At 43.1% G+C, this 18,196-nt stretch overlaps 3 protein-coding genes across 6 annotated transcripts in view; 2 read left to right on the top strand and 1 right to left on the bottom strand.

Moving 5' to 3' along the window:
- Positions 1–7,692, top strand: part of itih2 (inter-alpha-trypsin inhibitor heavy chain 2) — a 14,912-nt gene extending 7,220 nt beyond the window's left edge. For both annotated transcript variants that reach the window (XM_031582281.2, XM_012825400.3), the window contains 10 exons: positions 1–12; positions 1,120–1,305; positions 1,671–1,810; positions 2,782–2,948; positions 3,291–3,407; positions 4,864–4,977; positions 5,181–5,379; positions 5,792–5,964; positions 6,453–6,564; positions 6,761–7,692. The exon at positions 1–12 is cut by the window's left edge and continues 170 nt beyond it. In XM_031582281.2, the coding sequence (XP_031438141.1) occupies positions 1–12; positions 1,120–1,305; positions 1,671–1,810; positions 2,782–2,948; positions 3,291–3,407; positions 4,864–4,977; positions 5,181–5,379; positions 5,792–5,964; positions 6,453–6,564; positions 6,761–6,908 (1,368 nt within the window). In that variant the 3' untranslated portion in view covers positions 6,909–7,692. The remainder of the gene's footprint in view (positions 13–1,119; positions 1,306–1,670; positions 1,811–2,781; positions 2,949–3,290; positions 3,408–4,863; positions 4,978–5,180; positions 5,380–5,791; positions 5,965–6,452; positions 6,565–6,760) is intronic.
- kin (Kin17 DNA and RNA binding protein) lies at positions 7,580–12,330 on the bottom strand. The gene is made up of 12 exons (XM_012825401.3): positions 12,079–12,330; positions 11,557–11,651; positions 11,235–11,278; positions 10,961–11,083; positions 10,471–10,655; positions 10,045–10,093; positions 9,681–9,750; positions 9,197–9,320; positions 8,981–9,106; positions 8,755–8,854; positions 8,454–8,554; positions 7,580–8,004 (listed from the first exon to the last, which is right to left on the bottom strand). The coding sequence occupies exons 1-12, from the start codon at positions 12,190–12,192 to the stop codon at positions 7,942–7,944; spliced, it is 1,194 nt and encodes a 397-aa protein (XP_012680855.2). The 5' UTR covers positions 12,193–12,330; the 3' UTR covers positions 7,580–7,941.
- Positions 12,331–12,339: 9 nt separating this feature from the next.
- atp5f1c (ATP synthase F1 subunit gamma) lies at positions 12,340–17,996 on the top strand. 3 transcript variants are annotated; one of them, XM_031582284.2, is made up of 10 exons: positions 12,340–12,465; positions 13,066–13,100; positions 13,289–13,420; positions 13,735–13,939; positions 15,142–15,285; positions 15,654–15,718; positions 16,081–16,236; positions 16,577–16,673; positions 17,140–17,149; positions 17,751–17,996. In XM_031582284.2, the coding sequence occupies exons 1-9, from the start codon at positions 12,386–12,388 to the stop codon at positions 17,144–17,146; spliced, it is 921 nt and encodes a 306-aa protein (XP_031438144.1). In that variant the 5' UTR covers positions 12,340–12,385; the 3' UTR covers positions 17,147–17,149; positions 17,751–17,996. The 3 variants fall into 3 exon arrangements, with proteins under 3 accessions (XP_031438144.1, XP_012680857.1, XP_012680858.1); XM_012825403.3 differs by lacking the exon at positions 17,140–17,149; XM_012825404.3 differs by lacking the exons at positions 17,140–17,149; positions 17,751–17,996 and having other exon boundaries at positions 16,577–16,677.
- Positions 17,997–18,196: the final 200 nt, after the last annotated feature.

Raw genomic sequence — 18,196 nt, 5'->3', positions numbered from 1 at the left:
GAACAGCTAAGGGTACGATGAACACATTCCTTTCTTTCTATTCTTTCTTTCTTTTCTTATCTTTTTGCTTCTTCTGTTCTTTTCCTTTCTTCTCTGGTCTTTTATCTCTTTTCAGAGAAAAAAAAGTATTTTATTTTATCCTTCCTTTTCCCCCTCTTTCTCTTCTCTCATTTTCTTATGTTTTGTCTCACTATATAAGTATTAGCACAGTAAATGTTTCTACATTACAAGGGTACCTATTCCTGTGTCTACTTTAGTGCAGTGGCGGCTCCTGAAAAAATTCTCAGGGGGGGCAATTTTTTTTATAATGATTAAGGTGAACCATTCAGTAGGTACATTAAGTTAGCTGATTAACTCATGCAGCAATACCTTTTTGTCCACTATTGGCAGCACACAACAGTAATATGTCCCCTCTTGCTACATAGCTAGAGTAGCAAGTTACAGGTGGAAAGCTATGGAAGAAAGTTGCATCCAGGAGCCTTCATAAGCAAACATGATGTGGCTCCACATTAAATTATCCCACTTTTTCATTATCCACGTGTCTCAAATGTTGTATGATGTAACATATCTTAACAGGACACATGATATGTCCAGTAACAACATAAAGAAGGGGTAACATAAGTCAAAACCAACAATATTTATTGACTGATCTTGAAAGTATTGGCTTACAAAAGCAAAATAAGTCATCACATAAAAAAGTATTCAGTGTTAGTGCAAGAAGCGAACTGTGAAACACACTGTAAAACGTATGAAAAGTGACAGTGGTATGAAATACAGACCGCATTAGCTACTTCACGACCGCGATTTTCTTTCGTTCCAATTCTTGGATGTAGGATTTCCCTCCCTTTGTAGAAACCTGTTGGATGGATACATTTGGTCTAGGAAGTCCTAATTGTTTTGTTGTCAATTTATCTTCATTAGTACGCCGACTAAAAAGGAGTTTCTGTCAAAGAGCGAATCGAGTTATTGCACTGGACAGGGCAGCCATCTTGACAGAATATGCCTCAATCGCCCTTATGGACGAGCCGCCCTTGCTTTAGTGTGATGTTTTTCGCATTTTAAATACAAATCTGTGACTACCTCCTGTCTCTCTGTGTCCACTTCCTGTTCTCTCTTCAGGCATTCTACAGCCAGGTCTCCTCTCCACTGCTCAGGAGGATCACCATTCAGTTCCCGGAAGGTTCCGTCTCGGACACCACACAGAGCCACTTTGACAAGTTTTTCAGCGGTTCCGAGCTAGTGGTGGCTGGGAAGCTGCAGTCCACCGGATTCCCAACTCTCCACAGCTTCACCACTGCATCTGCTGTGAGTGTGACCTCTGGGGTCAAAGGTGAAAGGGCAGTAGGTTGGGCTTGAAGACAGAGGAAGACCCGATGACCCAACCTCGCATCTGTCAGAGTGAAGTGATGTAGATTTAAACGATTTTAGAAGGGTTTTAGATTTAGGGGAGGGTTCTTCATCATGGATTTAATGAACCTTAAGATTTAAGGCAGGGTTCTTCATTATGTATTTAAATAACCTTTGGGCCAGTTGCCACAATATAAAGTGTTGTCTAATGCGTCTTTTATTTAGTTGGTGTAGATTTATGTGCAGTTACTTGTATGTGCCTGTGGATGTGATGTGAGTTTGTGGTGTGTGTGTGTGTGTGTGTGTGTGTGTGTGTGTTCCAGGCCACCATGGACATGACCCTGCAGACAGAGACAGACATCCGGGAGCTGGACACCATACTGGACCAGCAGCAGCATTCTGTAACTGGCTTTGCTCGGCAGATGTGGGCCTACATCACCATTAACCAACTCCTGGCAGAGAGGTGAGTGTGTGTGTGTGTGTGTGTGTGTGTGTGTGTGTGTGTGTGTGTGTGTGTGTGTGTGTGTGTGTGTGCGAGAGACAAAGGTGAGTTGGTGTCTTTGTGTGTTTGTGTGTGTTTGTGTGCATGTGAGAGAGAGGTAGAATGAGAGAGGGGTGGAGAGAGACTGTGAAAGAGAATGATAACTACATCAAGATGACTTCAGAACCAGTGTTTTGGAGTACCAAAGGAGAATCATGGCTGTCCAGTGTCTGGTGTGATACAGTGTCTAATGTGCTGCAGTGTTTAATCCCAGTGTGTAATGTGATGTAGTGTTTAATCCCAGTGTCTAATGTGGTGCAGTGTTTAATCCCAGTGTCTAATGTGGTGCAGTGTTTAATCCCAGTGTCTAATGTGGTGCAGTGTTTAATCCCAGTGTCTAATGTGGTGCAGTGTTTAATCCCAGTGTCTAATGTGGTGCAGTGTTTAATCCCAGTGTCTAATGTGGTGCAGTGTTTAATCCCAGTGTCTAATGTGGTGCAGTGTTTAATCCCAGTGTCTAATGTGGTGCAGTGTTTAATCCCAGTGTCTAATGTGGTGCAGTGTTTAATCCCAGTGTCTGGTGTGATGCAGTGTGTAATGTGGTGCAGTGTTTAATCCCAGTGTGTAAAGTGGTGCAGTGTTTAATCCCAGTGTCTGGTGTGATGCAGTGTGTAATGTGGTGCAGTGTTTAATCCCAGTGTCTAATGTGGTGCAGTGTGTAAAGTGATGGAGTGTTTAATCCCAGTGTGTAATGTGGTGCAGTGTTTAATCCCAGTGTCTAATGTGGTGCAGTGTGTAAAGTGATAGAGTGTTTAATCCCAGTGTCTGGTGTGATGCAGTGTGTAAAGTGATGGAGTGTTTAATCCCAGTGTGTAAAGTGATGGAGTGTTTAATCCCAGTGTGTAATGTGGTGCAGTGTTTAATCCCAGTACCTAATCTGTGGCTGTGTGCAGGGCTCTGGCCCCCACTGCAGCGAAGAAGCGTAAGATCACGCAGCGCATCCTGGGCTTGGCCGTGGAGCACCAGTTCGTCACGCCTCTCACCGCCCTGATCATCGAGAGTGACACCGAGAAGCTACTCGCTGACTCACCCAAGGACCCCAAACACGGCTGCTGCTCAGGTGCCTGACTGAAATAACACATACATATACAATAAACAGCACGGTCAGCTTCCTCTTATTCTCTTTCACACACAAATATAGGTGAAATATAAGAAATGTGTGTTCATTCTTACTTGTTATCTTACTCTTAGTGTAACTGTGTTTGCTGCCACTTGTTTGCATCATGTCTGACATACAACACTGAAAAATGCTGCACCTACAGAAAAGGAGACTCACAGGTGTAACATGGGACTCTCTGCTTGGGTTCCCCTTGGGTTTGAGCACTGTGAGAGATACTGTACATGAGATACATGTGATGCTTAAAGTGAGGAGGATCTTAAATATCCCCTCGCCCCCTTCCAGGTATGGGGTCCCTTGGCCTGCGCCCACCTGTACAGCAGATGGTCCACACCATGCCCCCTTGGGCCCTAGGAACGGTCGCTCCCACCCCCAGCCCGGCCACCGGACACATCACCGTAGGTGAGATGTCAAGGGTCAAAGGTTACGGGAGGGCTAACCCCCCCCCCCTTTCTGAGTCAACTTAGTTGATTTAATTGAATCTTTCCTTTCAAAAGGGTGGTTGTTTTTACACAAAAAGTACACAGCTTGCTTGTGATTCACACTACTAGCTGTTGGGCTGACTATCGTTCAGGTTGTACCTTGGCTGGATGTCATGGTCTTGTTGTTTTCTGCATCAGCCATATAACTAAGGCCACTATAATTGGACCATATACAGTAGGTTGAGATTGTGCAGGGGTGTTTTGCAGCTGTTTTCAATCCAATCACTAAATCCAACAGCTGAATAAAATGTATATAATAAATACATTATATAATAAAATATACTTTATAATAATATATTATAACAGATAATACAATGAACTAGAAATGCATTTCCTGAAGGAAATACCAGTGCATGAAATGCAAAAGTTAAGAAAGGAAGAAGAAAAGAAAGAAGAGTGAAAGAAGGAAAGAAGAGTGGAAGAAGGAAAGAAGAAAGGAAAGAAGAGTAAAGAAAGAAAAGAAGAGTGGAAGAAGGAAAGAAGAGTGGAAGAAAGAAAGAATAAAGGAAAGAAGAGTGAAGCTAGAAAAGAAGAGTGGAAGAAGGAAAGAAGAAAAGAAAGAAGGGAAATAAGAAAGGAAAGAAGAGTGGAAGAAGGAAAGAAGAGTGGAAGAAGGAAAGAAAAAAGAAAGAAGAGTGGAAGAAGGAAAGAAGAAAGGAAAGAAGAGTGAAGAAAGGAAAGAAGAGTGGAAAAAGGAAAGAAGAGTGGAAAGAAGAGTGGAAGAAGGAAAGAAGAGTGGAAGAAGGAAAGAAGAAAGGAAAGAAGAGTGAAGAAAGGAAATAAGAGTGGAAGAAGGAAAGAAGAAAGGAAAGAAAGTGGAAGAAGGAAAGAAGAGAGAGTGAAGAGGGAAAATATTGAAAGAAGGAGAGAAAATGGAGTGAAGCAGACAGATGGAGTGTGAGAGAAAGTAGAGTGAGAGGGATAGAGAGAAAGATAGAGAGAAAAAAAAGTAGAGTATGGAAGGTGTCTCTTAATATTCCTAGTTATACAGTTGAATGGAGAGGGACAGAGAGAAGAGGAGCCTTGGAACCTTGGCGCAGGTGTCAGTGAAGCACAGGTGCAAGCCAGTTAAATGACCCTATAATGATGTCATAATGGCCCAATATAAGTCAATGGGAAAATGTATATTCGGTTTTCTTTAATATCCTAAAAAGTATAAAGTTTAGAAAAATACATAGCGTAAGTGTCCTTTACAAGACCTATGCGCCAAAGTTTGAACGGAGTTTCTAAGTTAAGCGGTTCGAGCTGAATTAAGTGCAGAAGTCGGTACAAAGAATAAGAAGAAGAAGTATAAGAAACGAAGGAATAACAATACAGGGCATTTCATGCACTGTAATTACGCCACTCTTTCACACATGACTGTTTACTCCCTCTAGTGGACAATGACCCTCACTTCATCATCCATCTGCCTAAGAGGGACATGGATGTCTGCTTCAACATCGACTCTGAACCGGGCAACATCCTCAACCTGGTGTCTGACCCTGGAACAGGTAAACACACCTGTTCTGATCCCTACTTCACAGAAGCTTCCAGTCATGGTCCAGATCCAAAACCAAATCACATTTCTCTAGATTAATCTATCAGCCATCTGAAAAGGCATAATACTTAGTCAACACAGTGATAAATTGTTATTGTTTTAAATTCCCTTTTAATATTTTCATAAAAATAAAATCTGTCTTTCTCTGTGGATTAGGTGTGGTGGTCAATGGTGAGCTGATCGGTTCTAAAACACGGCAGAACCACAAACTGAAAACGTACTTCGGCACCATTGGCGTGTTCTACAGATCAGAGGGGGTGCGGGTGACTGTGAGTACCGACCGGATCGACGTTGTGGAAGGGAAGAACAACCACTCGTTCTCCTGGGGGGGCACTGCGGACATCATCACCAATGGGTATGTGTGTGTGTGTGTGTGTGTGTGTGTGTGTGTGTGTGTGTGTGTGTCTGTGTGTGTCTGTGTGTGTCTGTGTCTGTGTGTGTGTGTGTGTGTGTGTTTGAAAGTCAATGTGAATGTATAGGAATGTGTGTATTGTTGTGCATTTGGGAGCATACGTGTGTGTTTGTGTGTATGTGTGTGTGTGTCTGCGTAAGGAAATGTGAGTATATGGGCCTAGATGTGTGTATGTTTTTACAGGCCTGTCATTTAGTCTTAGTCTTAAGGTGTGAGGGTTTGAGTGTATGTCTATCCATTTGTCTATCTATGGATTTCTGAATCTGAACTTCCTAGTCTAAGCTTTCATCTAGGAGGTAGTGTGTAGATGCTTGATCTAGTCTTCAATCTGAGCATCATGCTATTGGTTCTCCAGGGTTAAAATCTCCATAGAGAAGGACTCCAAGGTTACCGTGGTGGTCGACGGGAGGATCTCGGTGATGGTCCTCCTACATCGCGTGTGGCGGAAGCACCCGGTGAACGTGGACTTCCTGGGATTCTACGCCCCCAATGATAACCAGTACTCAGAGCGGGTCCATGGACTCATTGGTAAGCCAACCCAGGAGGCTGGTTCTGGCCCTAACACAGCCCTCTGCCCCTCCACGACCACCGAATGTTGAGATGAAATTTGGGGGCGATGTCTGCCAATCCTACTCCCATCTCCCTACCTCAACCATAGATATATATACAGTACATTCAACCATAGAAATGTAAAGTACATTCAACCATACACAGCCAGATCTAGCCCTAATCTGTTACGGGGTTTAGGTCTGGACTACCCCCTGCCCCTCCACCAACTGTTAAAATAAGAGTCGGGGGCTGTTCCTGACAATCATACCCCCACACTCACTCCCTACTATCTCAGCCGTACATTTAAATACATGCTGAGGTTCAGTTTGAATACCCCAGTAAAGTTTACACTCTGCCATATAGCACTACTACTACGGGCACTATACCATGAAGGAGGTTTTGAATGGCTTTTGTCACGCATTTAGTTGCTCGTGTTCATAAACATGTTTGTGCTCGTCTCCGTTCAGGGCAGTTTGCCAATGAGCCTGAAGTGAAGGTGTTCAATATTCATGACGGTCCGGACCCCAAGAAGAAGGAGGCCACCATGGACGTGAAGGGCTACAAGCTGTCTGTCACCAGGTACACACACACACACACACACACACACACACACACACAAACACTCACACACACACACACACACATCACTACTGTGTGTATACTGGCTGCTTATATTATTATTTAACACTATGTATTGTTTCACTATGATTTAGATAGGCCTCATCATATAAGGATAATGTAACATTAACCTTTATGCTGTGTGTGTGTTCTATAGAGGCTGGCAAAAGGACTATAGGGAAGATAAGAAGAGGGGCACGGACATTTCCTGCTGGTTCGTCCACAACAGTGGAAAGGGCTTCATCGACGGTCACTTTAGCAACTACATCGTCCCCTCACTGGACAGCTTTCTTCCTGAGCTCTGATTGGCTGAAGGATGAACATGAAGAAAGATAATTGGGCGTTTCTGTGGGGGGGCCAATGTCATTTGGTCAGGATATGCACAGGATTGTGGGACATGGAGTTCAGACAGTTAAAATCCACCGCGCACTGAGCTACTAATAAAATACACACACACTGCTTTTTCAAAAAAAAAATCAAGCTAATTAGAAGATTGTAGGTGGATGAGATATAAAACAAGTAAGGACTTTTGCTTTCTGAACACCAATAAATTAACTTCAAACCTTTATAACATGTAACAAGAGACCTTTCTATTCCACAGTAAGGCCTTTCACTTCATTACACAGGTCTCTCCTTCTGCAGCCAGTCCAAGCTGTGGCATGTCACTCGTCTTATAAAATAGAAGCCCGTTTCCAAGGCAACAGTTTCCAAATATGGCCGACAATTTACTGTGAATGGGTGCTACAGTGTCCGGTGGGGCAAAGAACACACCGATCAATTATATTCATGAAAATATTAAATGTGAATTATGTGAAAAATGTGAAAATATTTGTCATAGAACTTAAGGATGAACCACACTAACATGCTGACCCACATTGATTTTTAAACAGCTGATATGTAAGAAATGAAAATGCACTTCCAATGACGATGGTGTACAGCGTGTTAATGTTTCAAAAGATCAGATAAAGATAAGGCATTTCCTTGTTTAGATGTTCAACATGACAACTGATTTTATTTGTGGATTCGTCTTTTCCTTTTTAAAATTACAGTATATGAAATAAAATGGAGGACAAAAACCTACAAGAAAAAGCACATTTTGTTCAAGTTTATGGGGGTGGCAGGGGGGTTGTACAAAGAGGAAGGACCAGCTGGGAGAGAAACATGTACAGATAGATGCAAATCCTGGTGCAGATCAGGCCCAAAATTGGATCTGATGAATCTTAAGCAGGTAGGTAGGTAGGTCCCGGACTCGGCTGTTATTTGCAGTAGAGTGAGTGGTGTGAGGATCACTCTGACACAGTAGAGCACTTCACGCACCAGAGGCTCATGGGATATCAGCTAAGCCATCTTAGAGAAGTCCTCATAGGGAATGGCCTCCACTCTTTTCCCCTTCATACGACCCTGGCGGACACACACACACACACACATTATACAACTCCCTTTATTCAAAATAAAATAATACAAATTGACATAATGTCCACACCTAACATCCGCCAATTAGGTTTCTAAAGACCACATCCCAGATTCAAAGCCCATTATTCAGACCTAGTCTATACTATACCATGTAGAACAGTCCTGTGAATAGTGCATCATGTAAACTGCACATGTTAGTGTTGTGACTTGTGAAATCTCCACTAGAATCATGTCAGATGATCATATTTATACACTGGATACGGCAAAGGATCTCCAACTAAAGCTTCACATTTAACCTAAAAGGGGTCCATTCTAACCTGGGCCCATTTGTCAGGGAACCCTGGTGTGGGTATAGGTGTTTAAGTTAAGACTAGTCTGATACTAGACTCACACATCATCTCACTGGTTCAGAAAGTGCCTGTCCACCTCATACTCACCGAGTCCAGCATTAGAGTAGCAGAAAACTTCTTCTCTTCGATCCCCTCCAGAACCGCCTCAGTGCCCCTGTACTGTCCGTTGACAATAAGAACCCGCTTTCCTGCAGAACAACACAGCGAGAACCTTAAAGACAAACTACTCTAGTACAGATCAGACAAACGCTGCCTTCAGTTCTATCCCAGAAAAGATAAGACAACCTGAAACGTGTTCTCTGCATTTCCCTTTTGGAGAAAATCAGCTGAAGCCTAGCAATGGAAGAGGGACTAGACATGGAAAGCGGTTACCATGGTGACACCTTACCTGATGCTGGGATGACTGTTTCCAGGTGGGTTTGGTCCAGTTTGAGTTTGTCTCCAGAGTCAACCATCTTCACAATGGCTGTGAATTTCTCCTGGACTTCCTAATTAAATTATAAACAGATACACACACAGGGCCTTCTTGGTGAAAGAACATTTGTTCTTCTGTGTGTGTGTGTCTGAGAGAGTTTATGTATGTATGTGTGTGTGTGTGTGTGTGTGTGTCTCACCTTTATCACCCCCTTCTTCTTGAAGTACTTCTCTCCCAGCCTCTTTGTGACGATCTTCACCACGATGTCCGTGTGAAGCCAGTGGTCTAATTTCACCATCTTCTTCTTCTGCTGCTCCGCCTCCATCTAAAAGCAGCACACAGAGGGGTGAACTGGGATAGCGGTGGGAGGACTGGAGTCATGCTGACGGGCAAACAGAGGAAGAGGAGGCCGTACCTCCATGATCTCTTCCAGTGCTGATTTCTTCTTCTTGTCTTTGGAGTCAGAGCTGTGAGAGGGGTCCTTCCTCTTGACCGAGGAAGAGGAAGCTGCTCGAAGAGCACTGGCCCCCAACGACGGACTGAGAGGGTGCAGGAGAGAAAGAGATAAATGGATAGAGGCAGAGAGAGAGAGAGAAAAAGATGGCAAGGGTGATGGTGAAATAGAGAGGCAGAGTTAGCAAGGGGGGGATGAGAGAAAAATACAGAGAGAATATAGAGGAATGTGAAGGGGTGTGTGTGTGTGTGTGTGTGTGTGTGTGTGTGTGTGTGTGTGTGTGTGTGTATGTATGTGTGCGCATTACCTCATCTTGACTGAAGTAGACTATAAGTGGCTATAAAAAGCAGGAACTGCATGTACAGGTTACGGTTGTGTGTGTGTGTGTGTGTGTGTGTGTGTGTGTGTGTGTGTGTGTGTGCGTGCAGGTGGTCTTATGCCTTACCCTTTAGATGGACCAGCAGACGATGGACCGGCAGATGATAAACATGCACCCTTACTGAGGTTGAAAGCCACTGGGAAAAAAGAAAAGAAAGAGACACACAAGTGGATTAGTGGTCCAATAGTGAGTCCCGATACAAGCTTAGCTGTGTGTGTGTGTGTGTGTGTGTGTGTGTGTGTTTGCAAGTGTGGTTGCAATACCTGCACAGTAAGTGTTAAGAAAGCACAACAGGAAGGGTTTCCCCTCACATATGACTGCGTAGGACAACTTCTGAAGTGTGTGCTCACGCATGTGTGTGTGTGTGTGTGTGTGTGTGCGTGCTGCGTAATGCACAGTGTGTGTACTGAGTTTAATGACTGAAGTTTACCTTTCTCCTCCTCACTCTCCCTCACCAGCTCTGTGAAGACTGGCTCCTCCTGTGAACATAGGAGAGAGAGGGAGCACATTAACGACACAGACACACACAGACACACACAGACACACACACACACACACACACACACACAGTATAATCTGTACAGTGCAGTTCTTTACACAGGCCAATTTCTATTGTGTGTTTTGCTAAATTTTTAATTGTGTGTCGTATTAAGCTACTGGATATCTTAATTTCCTTTGGGATCAATAAAGTAAGTATCTATTCTCTCACACACACACACACACACACACACACACACACACACACACACACACACACACACACACACACACACACACACACACACACACACACACACACACACACACACACACACACACACACACACACACACACACACACACACACACAGCTGACCTCTGGCTCCTTGCCCGCGCGTCCTCGGCGGACCTGGTCCTCGATGAACTTGGCGCTGCGCTCCTCGTCATCCAGGTCCTGCTTCTTCTTCCTCTCCTGCTCCTCCGCCCTGCGGATGGTCTCCGGGTCGCGGTCCACCCACGCGATGTACCAGCCCTTAGGGGTCTCATCCACCTTACACAGACCTGAGGCAAGCACACACACACACACACACACACAAATGTGTTACACAACACTTCAATGTGTTTGAAAGTGTGTATCTGAATGTATGTTTATTTAAAAAAAAAAAACAATGATTTTGTGTGTTTTTGTGTGTGTGTATGTATTTCAGAATCTCCTTCAACTAGTCTTAGCATCACACACACAGGATGAGGATCTCTCAGATGGGTGTGTGTTTGCACGTGTGTGTGTGTGTGTGTGTGTGTGTGTGTGTGTGTGTGTGTGTGTTTGTGTGTGTGTGTGTGTGTGGACAGAGTGAGCGTCATCATACCCTCTCTGCCCAGCCATTTGGTGAAGTCTGTGAGCGTCTCCCACTGAGTTGAGTTCATATGGACGTGCTCCCTGTCACCGATGTACTCGTTGTAAATGATGTTGTTATGCACTCGCTTGGTGCCTGTAAGGGGAGAAAGATGAGGCCTTACGTCAGCACAAGCCAAGACAAAAGACACAGTTCCTAAACAAAATATCTGTGAAAACAGTATTAGTAAACCAATGAAACCGACTGGGAGTTACAGCATGCAGAGTTATGGCATGACCTCACTTACCAAACCGCCGGCGAAGAAGCTCCAAAAAGTCAGTCTTGAATTCCCTACAGAATAAAGTAGGCAGTTGGGTACCAGGTATAACGAATGCAAATAGACATAAACAGCTGGATAAGAGCTAAGGATCTAAATGAAATCTACAGAGAACGGCAAATCGTTTTGGGCAGCTGTAACATCAAATGTCCTAAAGGTTGTACAATACATTGTACATACATAAGTGTAACAATATACATATTGTTGCTATATTGAGAGGGCAAAATGAACATTCGTTTTGGTTTCATGTTAGAAGTTCTATAATTACTTTGCCGCATCATGCGTAACTTACTCTGAAAATAAGTCCATAAACTGGTTTGGGTCTTCTGAAGCCAGCAGCAACTGTCTCTGGTGAGACTCTGACATACAGTGACATTTGAAGCCATTCTGCAAGCAAATGGCAACCAGAATATTAGCCGGACTGGCACTTTGTTTTTTTAAAAAAGAAAATGTGTTTAGAACCTCAATACAGCGGCAGTTCGGACAGAATGGTGTAAAAACAATGTCACATTCTATGCATCTTGCGTCTTGATCTTGATTCTTACATATATTTTACTGCATGTTGTTACATTTTGGCTTTGAAAGCTGTGACTGCTGGCTTTATGCAACGGAAGTGTACCGATAGTGCAGGAGGAGAGTGTACTTAGTTGAATAGCTAACGTTAGCTTGTACACTCGTGATGGCTAGAAAGGTAGCCGTGCTTTTCAACCGTGCCGATGAATAGACGGTGCTCAAACAACGTTAACTGTAGTGACTTTACTTAACGGTAGGTAACGATTAGGATGGAAATAGAAATTAACTTTATTTCACTCACCTCGTCTCGACACTGTTTCTGACACATTTGACAATACCATCGCAACTTTTGAAGACCCTTGGATTTTATCCTGTTGCCGATCGCTTTAGGACTAAGGAAATCAGCTTTCCCCATGTCTTATTTAAAGCGTTTTACAATAACTTCAAACTCTGCACACTTTGTTTAAACGAAAAGATATTTAGCACGTTTCTCTTTTCACGTTACCTCTGTTGTGTTGGTTGCCTTTTGGAGTCTACCGGTATACGTCATCGAATATTAGGCACATGCAGTATCGCGAGAAACCAGTCCTATTACACTTTATTTGCGCATGCGCTGTCGTGCCAGTCTGACCTTCATAGATCTGAACATGTTCGCCAGGACCAGCGCGACTGTGTTCCTCCCACAATGGTAACGTTTGATTTACTTATTAATACATGTTTACTTGTAGGTTGTTATTTACAATGTGATAATTCTGCAAAAGATTTAGGATGTTCTGTGGTTTTCTGTCAGTGCAAGAACGGTAACAGTCGCAAGGACGCGCTAAGCTGTAGGCCTCAGCTTGCTAGCGTGCTGGCGAATGAACGGCAAAGTTGATCTGTCAAGTAGCTAGCTAGAGGGCAGCATTCAGGAAAAAAACTGGCCTGGCCGTTATAGGAACACGCGTTTTACTATCAAATTTGAATCACAGTGGCTACTTATAACTAGTCAGTCGCTGCCTGCTTCACTTTTCGGACAAGAGGTTGTATAGTTCCCAATGCCTGCTTCGCATACATGTCAATGAATAGCCATACTAGCCTCTTAGCTGACATTAGCTAAAGTTAGCTGAGGATCTTTTAACTGCTGTAGCTTAGCCCAGCTAACAAGTCACTTTTCTGTATCAGATCATCATTCTGCACGTGAAATGGTAAACTGCTGTAAAATACTTTGCAGCATTGGTCTACAAGACATTATTTTGAATTGCTAGCAGGTTTACGGAATGTTTAATGTCTAAATGAATCTCGTTTACAGTGGGCAGGTCAGGACCATGGCTACCTTGAAGGACAGTAAGTACTTTTTAAAACAACGTCATTATACAACGAACTCAACGGCACGCGACGTTTAATTGTCTTTGCATTTTAGGTTAATTTGAAGAACATGTACATTATGCATTGTGGAGGATAAATAAATGATGTTGCTGGAATTGATTGGTCATGTTTGACTGACACTACCGTCTTGCACCTGTCTATTCTAGTCACCCTCCGACTCAAGTCCGTCAAGAACATTCAGAAAATCACCAAATCCATGAAGATGGTAGCCGCAGCCAAGTATGCCAGAGCTGAGCGAGCACTCAAGCCAGCTCGTGTGTATGGCACTGGTTCTCTTGGTAAGTTTTGCCATGTCATGTTAACATGCATTGCACAATAAATACAATCCACATACACCATTCTAGAGGCATTTTAACCGTGCACCTTTGTTACTCTTAGGAGACAGTACCTGGGGGCACAGACACTAATTTCTTGTTACCTTATCTTTCTTACATATCCATTCAACGGATATATATTTTTTTTCTCCAAAGCTATTTTCAGCAGTGTACATTTTCTAAATTAAACCCATGACCTTGGTACAGTGCTTGCCCTCTTGTGTTTTCTGTTCTTGAAATGTTCTCATGGACTTGTGATGTTGTTTTTCTTTGCACAGCCCTGTATGAAAAGGCCGAGATCAAGGCCCCCGAGGACAAGACCAAGCATCTGCTCATCGGTGTGACCTCTGACCGTGGTCTCTGTGGAGCCATCCACACCTCTGTGGCTAAGAACATCAAGCTCCAGATCGCCAACCTGACCGCCAGTGGTAAAGAGGTGATGGTGGTCAACGTGGGCGACAAGCTCAGGGGCCTGCTCCACAAGTATGTGCATTTGCTCTTTCACACACACACACACATACACACAGAGTAGAGTTTCTTGCGCTAATGCACACTGTACACTCATACATTACTTTGTGCTTGCTGTACATTCCTTGATGTCCAGGCAAAGTAGCATTTTACGACAGACTAATTGTAAAATAATTTTTTTCAGCATAGATAATTTCTATGAGGTGTCCAGAACAACATAGAAAATCCTAGTTGAGGAAATATGTTTAATTCTCATCAATCTGAGATGTGTGCTAATAATGCCAGGCAACAATACACCCCAAAAATGTAATTTTTTCCCCTTTACTCCTATCAAAATGAAACTTTACACAATGAAAGTACCCATGAAAAGTACTTTTTTTTTTGTATTACAAGTTTCATTGAAAATACATTTTAATATGCAAATGAGCTATACACTAATCGAATATGCCCAAAATACACCCAAATAGGCTTAATTTTTTTCCTTTACTCCTACCACAATAAAACTTTACATAGTAAAAGTATACGTGAAAAGTAACTCTTTTTGTATTACAAGTTTCTTTTTAAATGAATTTGAATATGCACATGAGCTCCACACTTATTGAATATGTCCTAATTTGCATAGGCAGAAACACCATTCATATGTATGACAAATACATCGGCCCAATCTTCATCCAATCATCCTACTGCCAATGGGTGATGGCAATGCTGCTTTTAGACTGGCCTCTAACCTGAAAACTGCCTGGCTTGGTAGTACCTGCCAGGGGTATGGTGTTTCTGCCTATGCAAATTAGGACATATTCAATAAATGTGGAGCTCATATGCATATTCAAATGAATTTCAAAAGAAACTTTTAATACAAAAAAAGTTACTGTTCATGTATACCTTTACTATGAAAAAAATTATTTTACAATTAGTTCTATTTTTGGCTCCAAAATGGGTTACTTTGCCTGGACTATTGAGATGGATCCATACCTGCCTTGGTATAAATCCCCTTTATAGTATGATAAAAGGTAACTTACACTACTGAAATTCCACTCAATGGTATATTTGCATTTGCCTAAAAATATTCCACTTTCAAAGTATATGTGATCATACATCATTAAAGACTGGGGTTTGCTAGATCTGTTCATGACCGTTTCTAAATGTGAATGCAAGGATCAGATGCAGTGATCTTAGTTTGGTTGGTTAATCTGTGCCACCATGATGTGTGCCTGCAGGGCTTATGGCAGTCACATCCTGCTGAACTGTAAGGAGGTCGGCCGCAAGCCCCCCACCTTCACAGACGCCTCCATTATTGCTACCGAGCTGATCAACTCTGGTTACGAGTACGACTCGGGCTCCGTCATCTACAACAAATTCAGGTACTATGTCCTGTCTGTCTGTCTCTCTGGCCGTCTATCTCTATGTATCTGTCTCTCTATCTATCTATCTATCTCTCCCTCTGAAGAAGTTAACCAGGGATACACTTCAAACTGCAATACTTTTGACAGTTATTTCAGGGTTATATACCACTTCTGGATATACATTTGTATAAGCTTCCTTCATTTAATCTATGGACCCTGTAGAATGATGTTAGAGATTAGACAGTATGCATGCTATTATTGGAGTAATACAACCGGACATACAGGCATACTGTCGTGCAGGCAGAATGCACAGATTTTTAACCCCATGAGCTTAAGAAGTGTGACGCGTGATTGGATGTGTGATTTCCTGTTTCAATGTGATGCAGGTCTGTCATTTCCTACAAGACCTCCGAGGCACCCGTGTTCTCCATTGAGACCGTGGCCAACGCAGGTGTGTGTTACAAGCCCATCAAACTGCTCCACTGTCGGTCTCATTTCACAGAATCCTCTTTGTTTTGCACCCCTCTGTCTCTGCTTTCTGCCTCTGCTTCTTTAGCTTCCTCATTTGTTTTAAATCCATGCCCTTGATGTGCCCTCTTATGTCGTCTTCCCCTCTTTGTCCATTTGTCCCTTGTTCTTCCTTTCCTCCTCCCTTTCCTACCCTTGACAAAGGCTCAACAGGAAGTTGTGCTATTGTTTCTGCAACTAACATTTATAAGAAAGTGAAGTGCATAAAAAGCCTATAGCAAATATGAACTTGATTTGTAAAGATCATTAACTCAAAAACATCTCCCTCCCTGTGTGCCTCTGTAGAGACTATGGGCATCTATGATGACATTGATGCTGATGTTCTGAGGAACTACCAGGAGTTTGCTCTGGTCAACCTCATCTACTTCAGCCTCAAGGAGTCCTCCTGCAGTGAGCAGAGCGCCAGGATGGGTTCTATGGATGCTGCCAGCAAGAACGCTGGTAGGTGGCCAAACACACGCAAGGCTTTTTTGTTGGTCAAAATATGCAGAAGAAGTTGTCTAAGAGAGCCCATTGAGTGAAGACACACACACACACACACTTACACACTCACTCACCAGGGGTTTTCCTTAATGAACGTGAGCCAAAAGATGCAGGGTTTGTGCCCGAAAGGAAAAGACTCTGGTGAATAGTGTACTAGCCGCACGCACCCGCACAAGGTGTGGACACTTAAAGCTTTCAGCATTCTGCTATTGCAGTCACCCCATCACTTCAGGGGCCGAGCTTGACCCATTGACCAACATTCATTTGTTTATTTGTGACTTATTCTTTCCTTCTACAGGTGAGATGATTGACAAGCTGACCCTGACCTTCAACCGTACCCGCCAAGCTGTCATCACCAGGGAGCTCATCGAGATCATCTCCGGTGCTGCTGCTCTGTAAGTCACACTCACACTCTCCATGGATGGTCTGTCATGCTCTGTGTCTAGCCCTCACACATTGACATTGTCTTGCATGGTTCACCAACACATTATGGTTTTGACCTTGAGCTATCTCCCATTCTGGTTCTCACTCCCACAACATGCTATGGTTTACCTGAATGTGTTCATCTTCTCTAATAGCTACAAACTCCTTTCCACTGTCTCTGAAACGCATTCCTATGATATACATTCCCCCTGTGAAACCCCCTAAGCCTACCACATAAATGTACCATCTAGCACAACCTAGAGGTTCAAGTAATAGAGAGAAATAAACTCTTAAGTTAATGGTTGCCAACTTACCTTAACACTTCTTTTGTTTTGACATGCATATGATTTAATCCCATGTTGCATGTGATTTAATCCCATCACTAACTCACTAACATCTCCATCTTCCGTTGACTCCGTTGCACCCTAACCCTCACAGGACCTGAGAGGTGACTGAGTTAACCTGATGTAGGGCTTGCCTGTAGCTTTCTCGCTTGTAGAAGCTCACACATCTGCCTAGAAGTGTGAAGAGGCAACACAAGCTGTGTGTGTGTGTGTGTGCGCGCACGTGTTGATGACCAGAATTTACTGCTGCTTGAGCTTTGTGTGTTTTGGAGAGTCTAGTCTCCATGTCAATTTCAATTTGTGGAATCCAAGTGATGACGCTGCACAAATTGGCTTAGCGTGGCGATCCTGTCCATTATAGCAGCATCCATCTCTGCTGTAATCCTGTCGTTGACTTCAGTGCATTCAAATATTCACATGATCAGTTGTATCCAGTGTGCTCCTGCTCAACTGAGACCAAGGCCTGCAGTCATATAAGCCTTTATGGATGAGCTGGACAACTCATTTTTTAGTCCTTTACATGTGGGCTTGCTGTTTTTTGCAAATAGTGTATACAGCCCTTTAAAAAAAAAAAGTGTGTGTGCTGCAGTGTATATAAGTGCTGTAAAGAACTACAAAATGAGTCATGCCTAGAAAATAGTGTGTGTGTGTGTGTGTGTGTGTGTGTAAAAAGCATAATTCTAACATGGTGTTTTCTCCCTGCAGATAAGTGGACAACCAGCCCCACCGTCTGCGTGGTCCTGGCGTTCATCCCTCCAGTACTTCATTCAGCTGGTCTCTACAGTTTATGGACATACGTGATTCTATTTGTACAATATCTGTTAACATAAATAAACTCCTCTTACAGAGAAATGTTCCCATTGGTGTGTTGCGCCTCGTCACCTTGAGGTACTTTGAAAATAGATAAATGTTTTATCTGAATACCAAAATATTAAAAATGTCTCTACACCGCGCCCTTGTGCTTATAGTATCATTGACTCAGACACTATGGTGTAGCAAAACCAGTAAAAAGGTGACTTTACTGTTTGAAGTTTGTAAAGGTTATCAATACTAGTCTCTGACTCGCCAAGACACACACACACACACACAATGCTCTTTGAAATGAAGACGACGGTGAGCTAACGGTACACACACACTGTTGGGTAAATCCT

The sequence above is a fragment of the Clupea harengus genome, chromosome 16, assembly GCF_900700415.2.
Source record: "Clupea harengus chromosome 16, Ch_v2.0.2, whole genome shotgun sequence".
NCBI classification, from domain to species: Eukaryota; Metazoa; Chordata; class Actinopteri; order Clupeiformes; family Clupeidae; genus Clupea; species Clupea harengus.
Note: the sequence above shows the minus strand (reverse complement) of the source record. Positions and strands in the feature narration are given on the sequence as shown.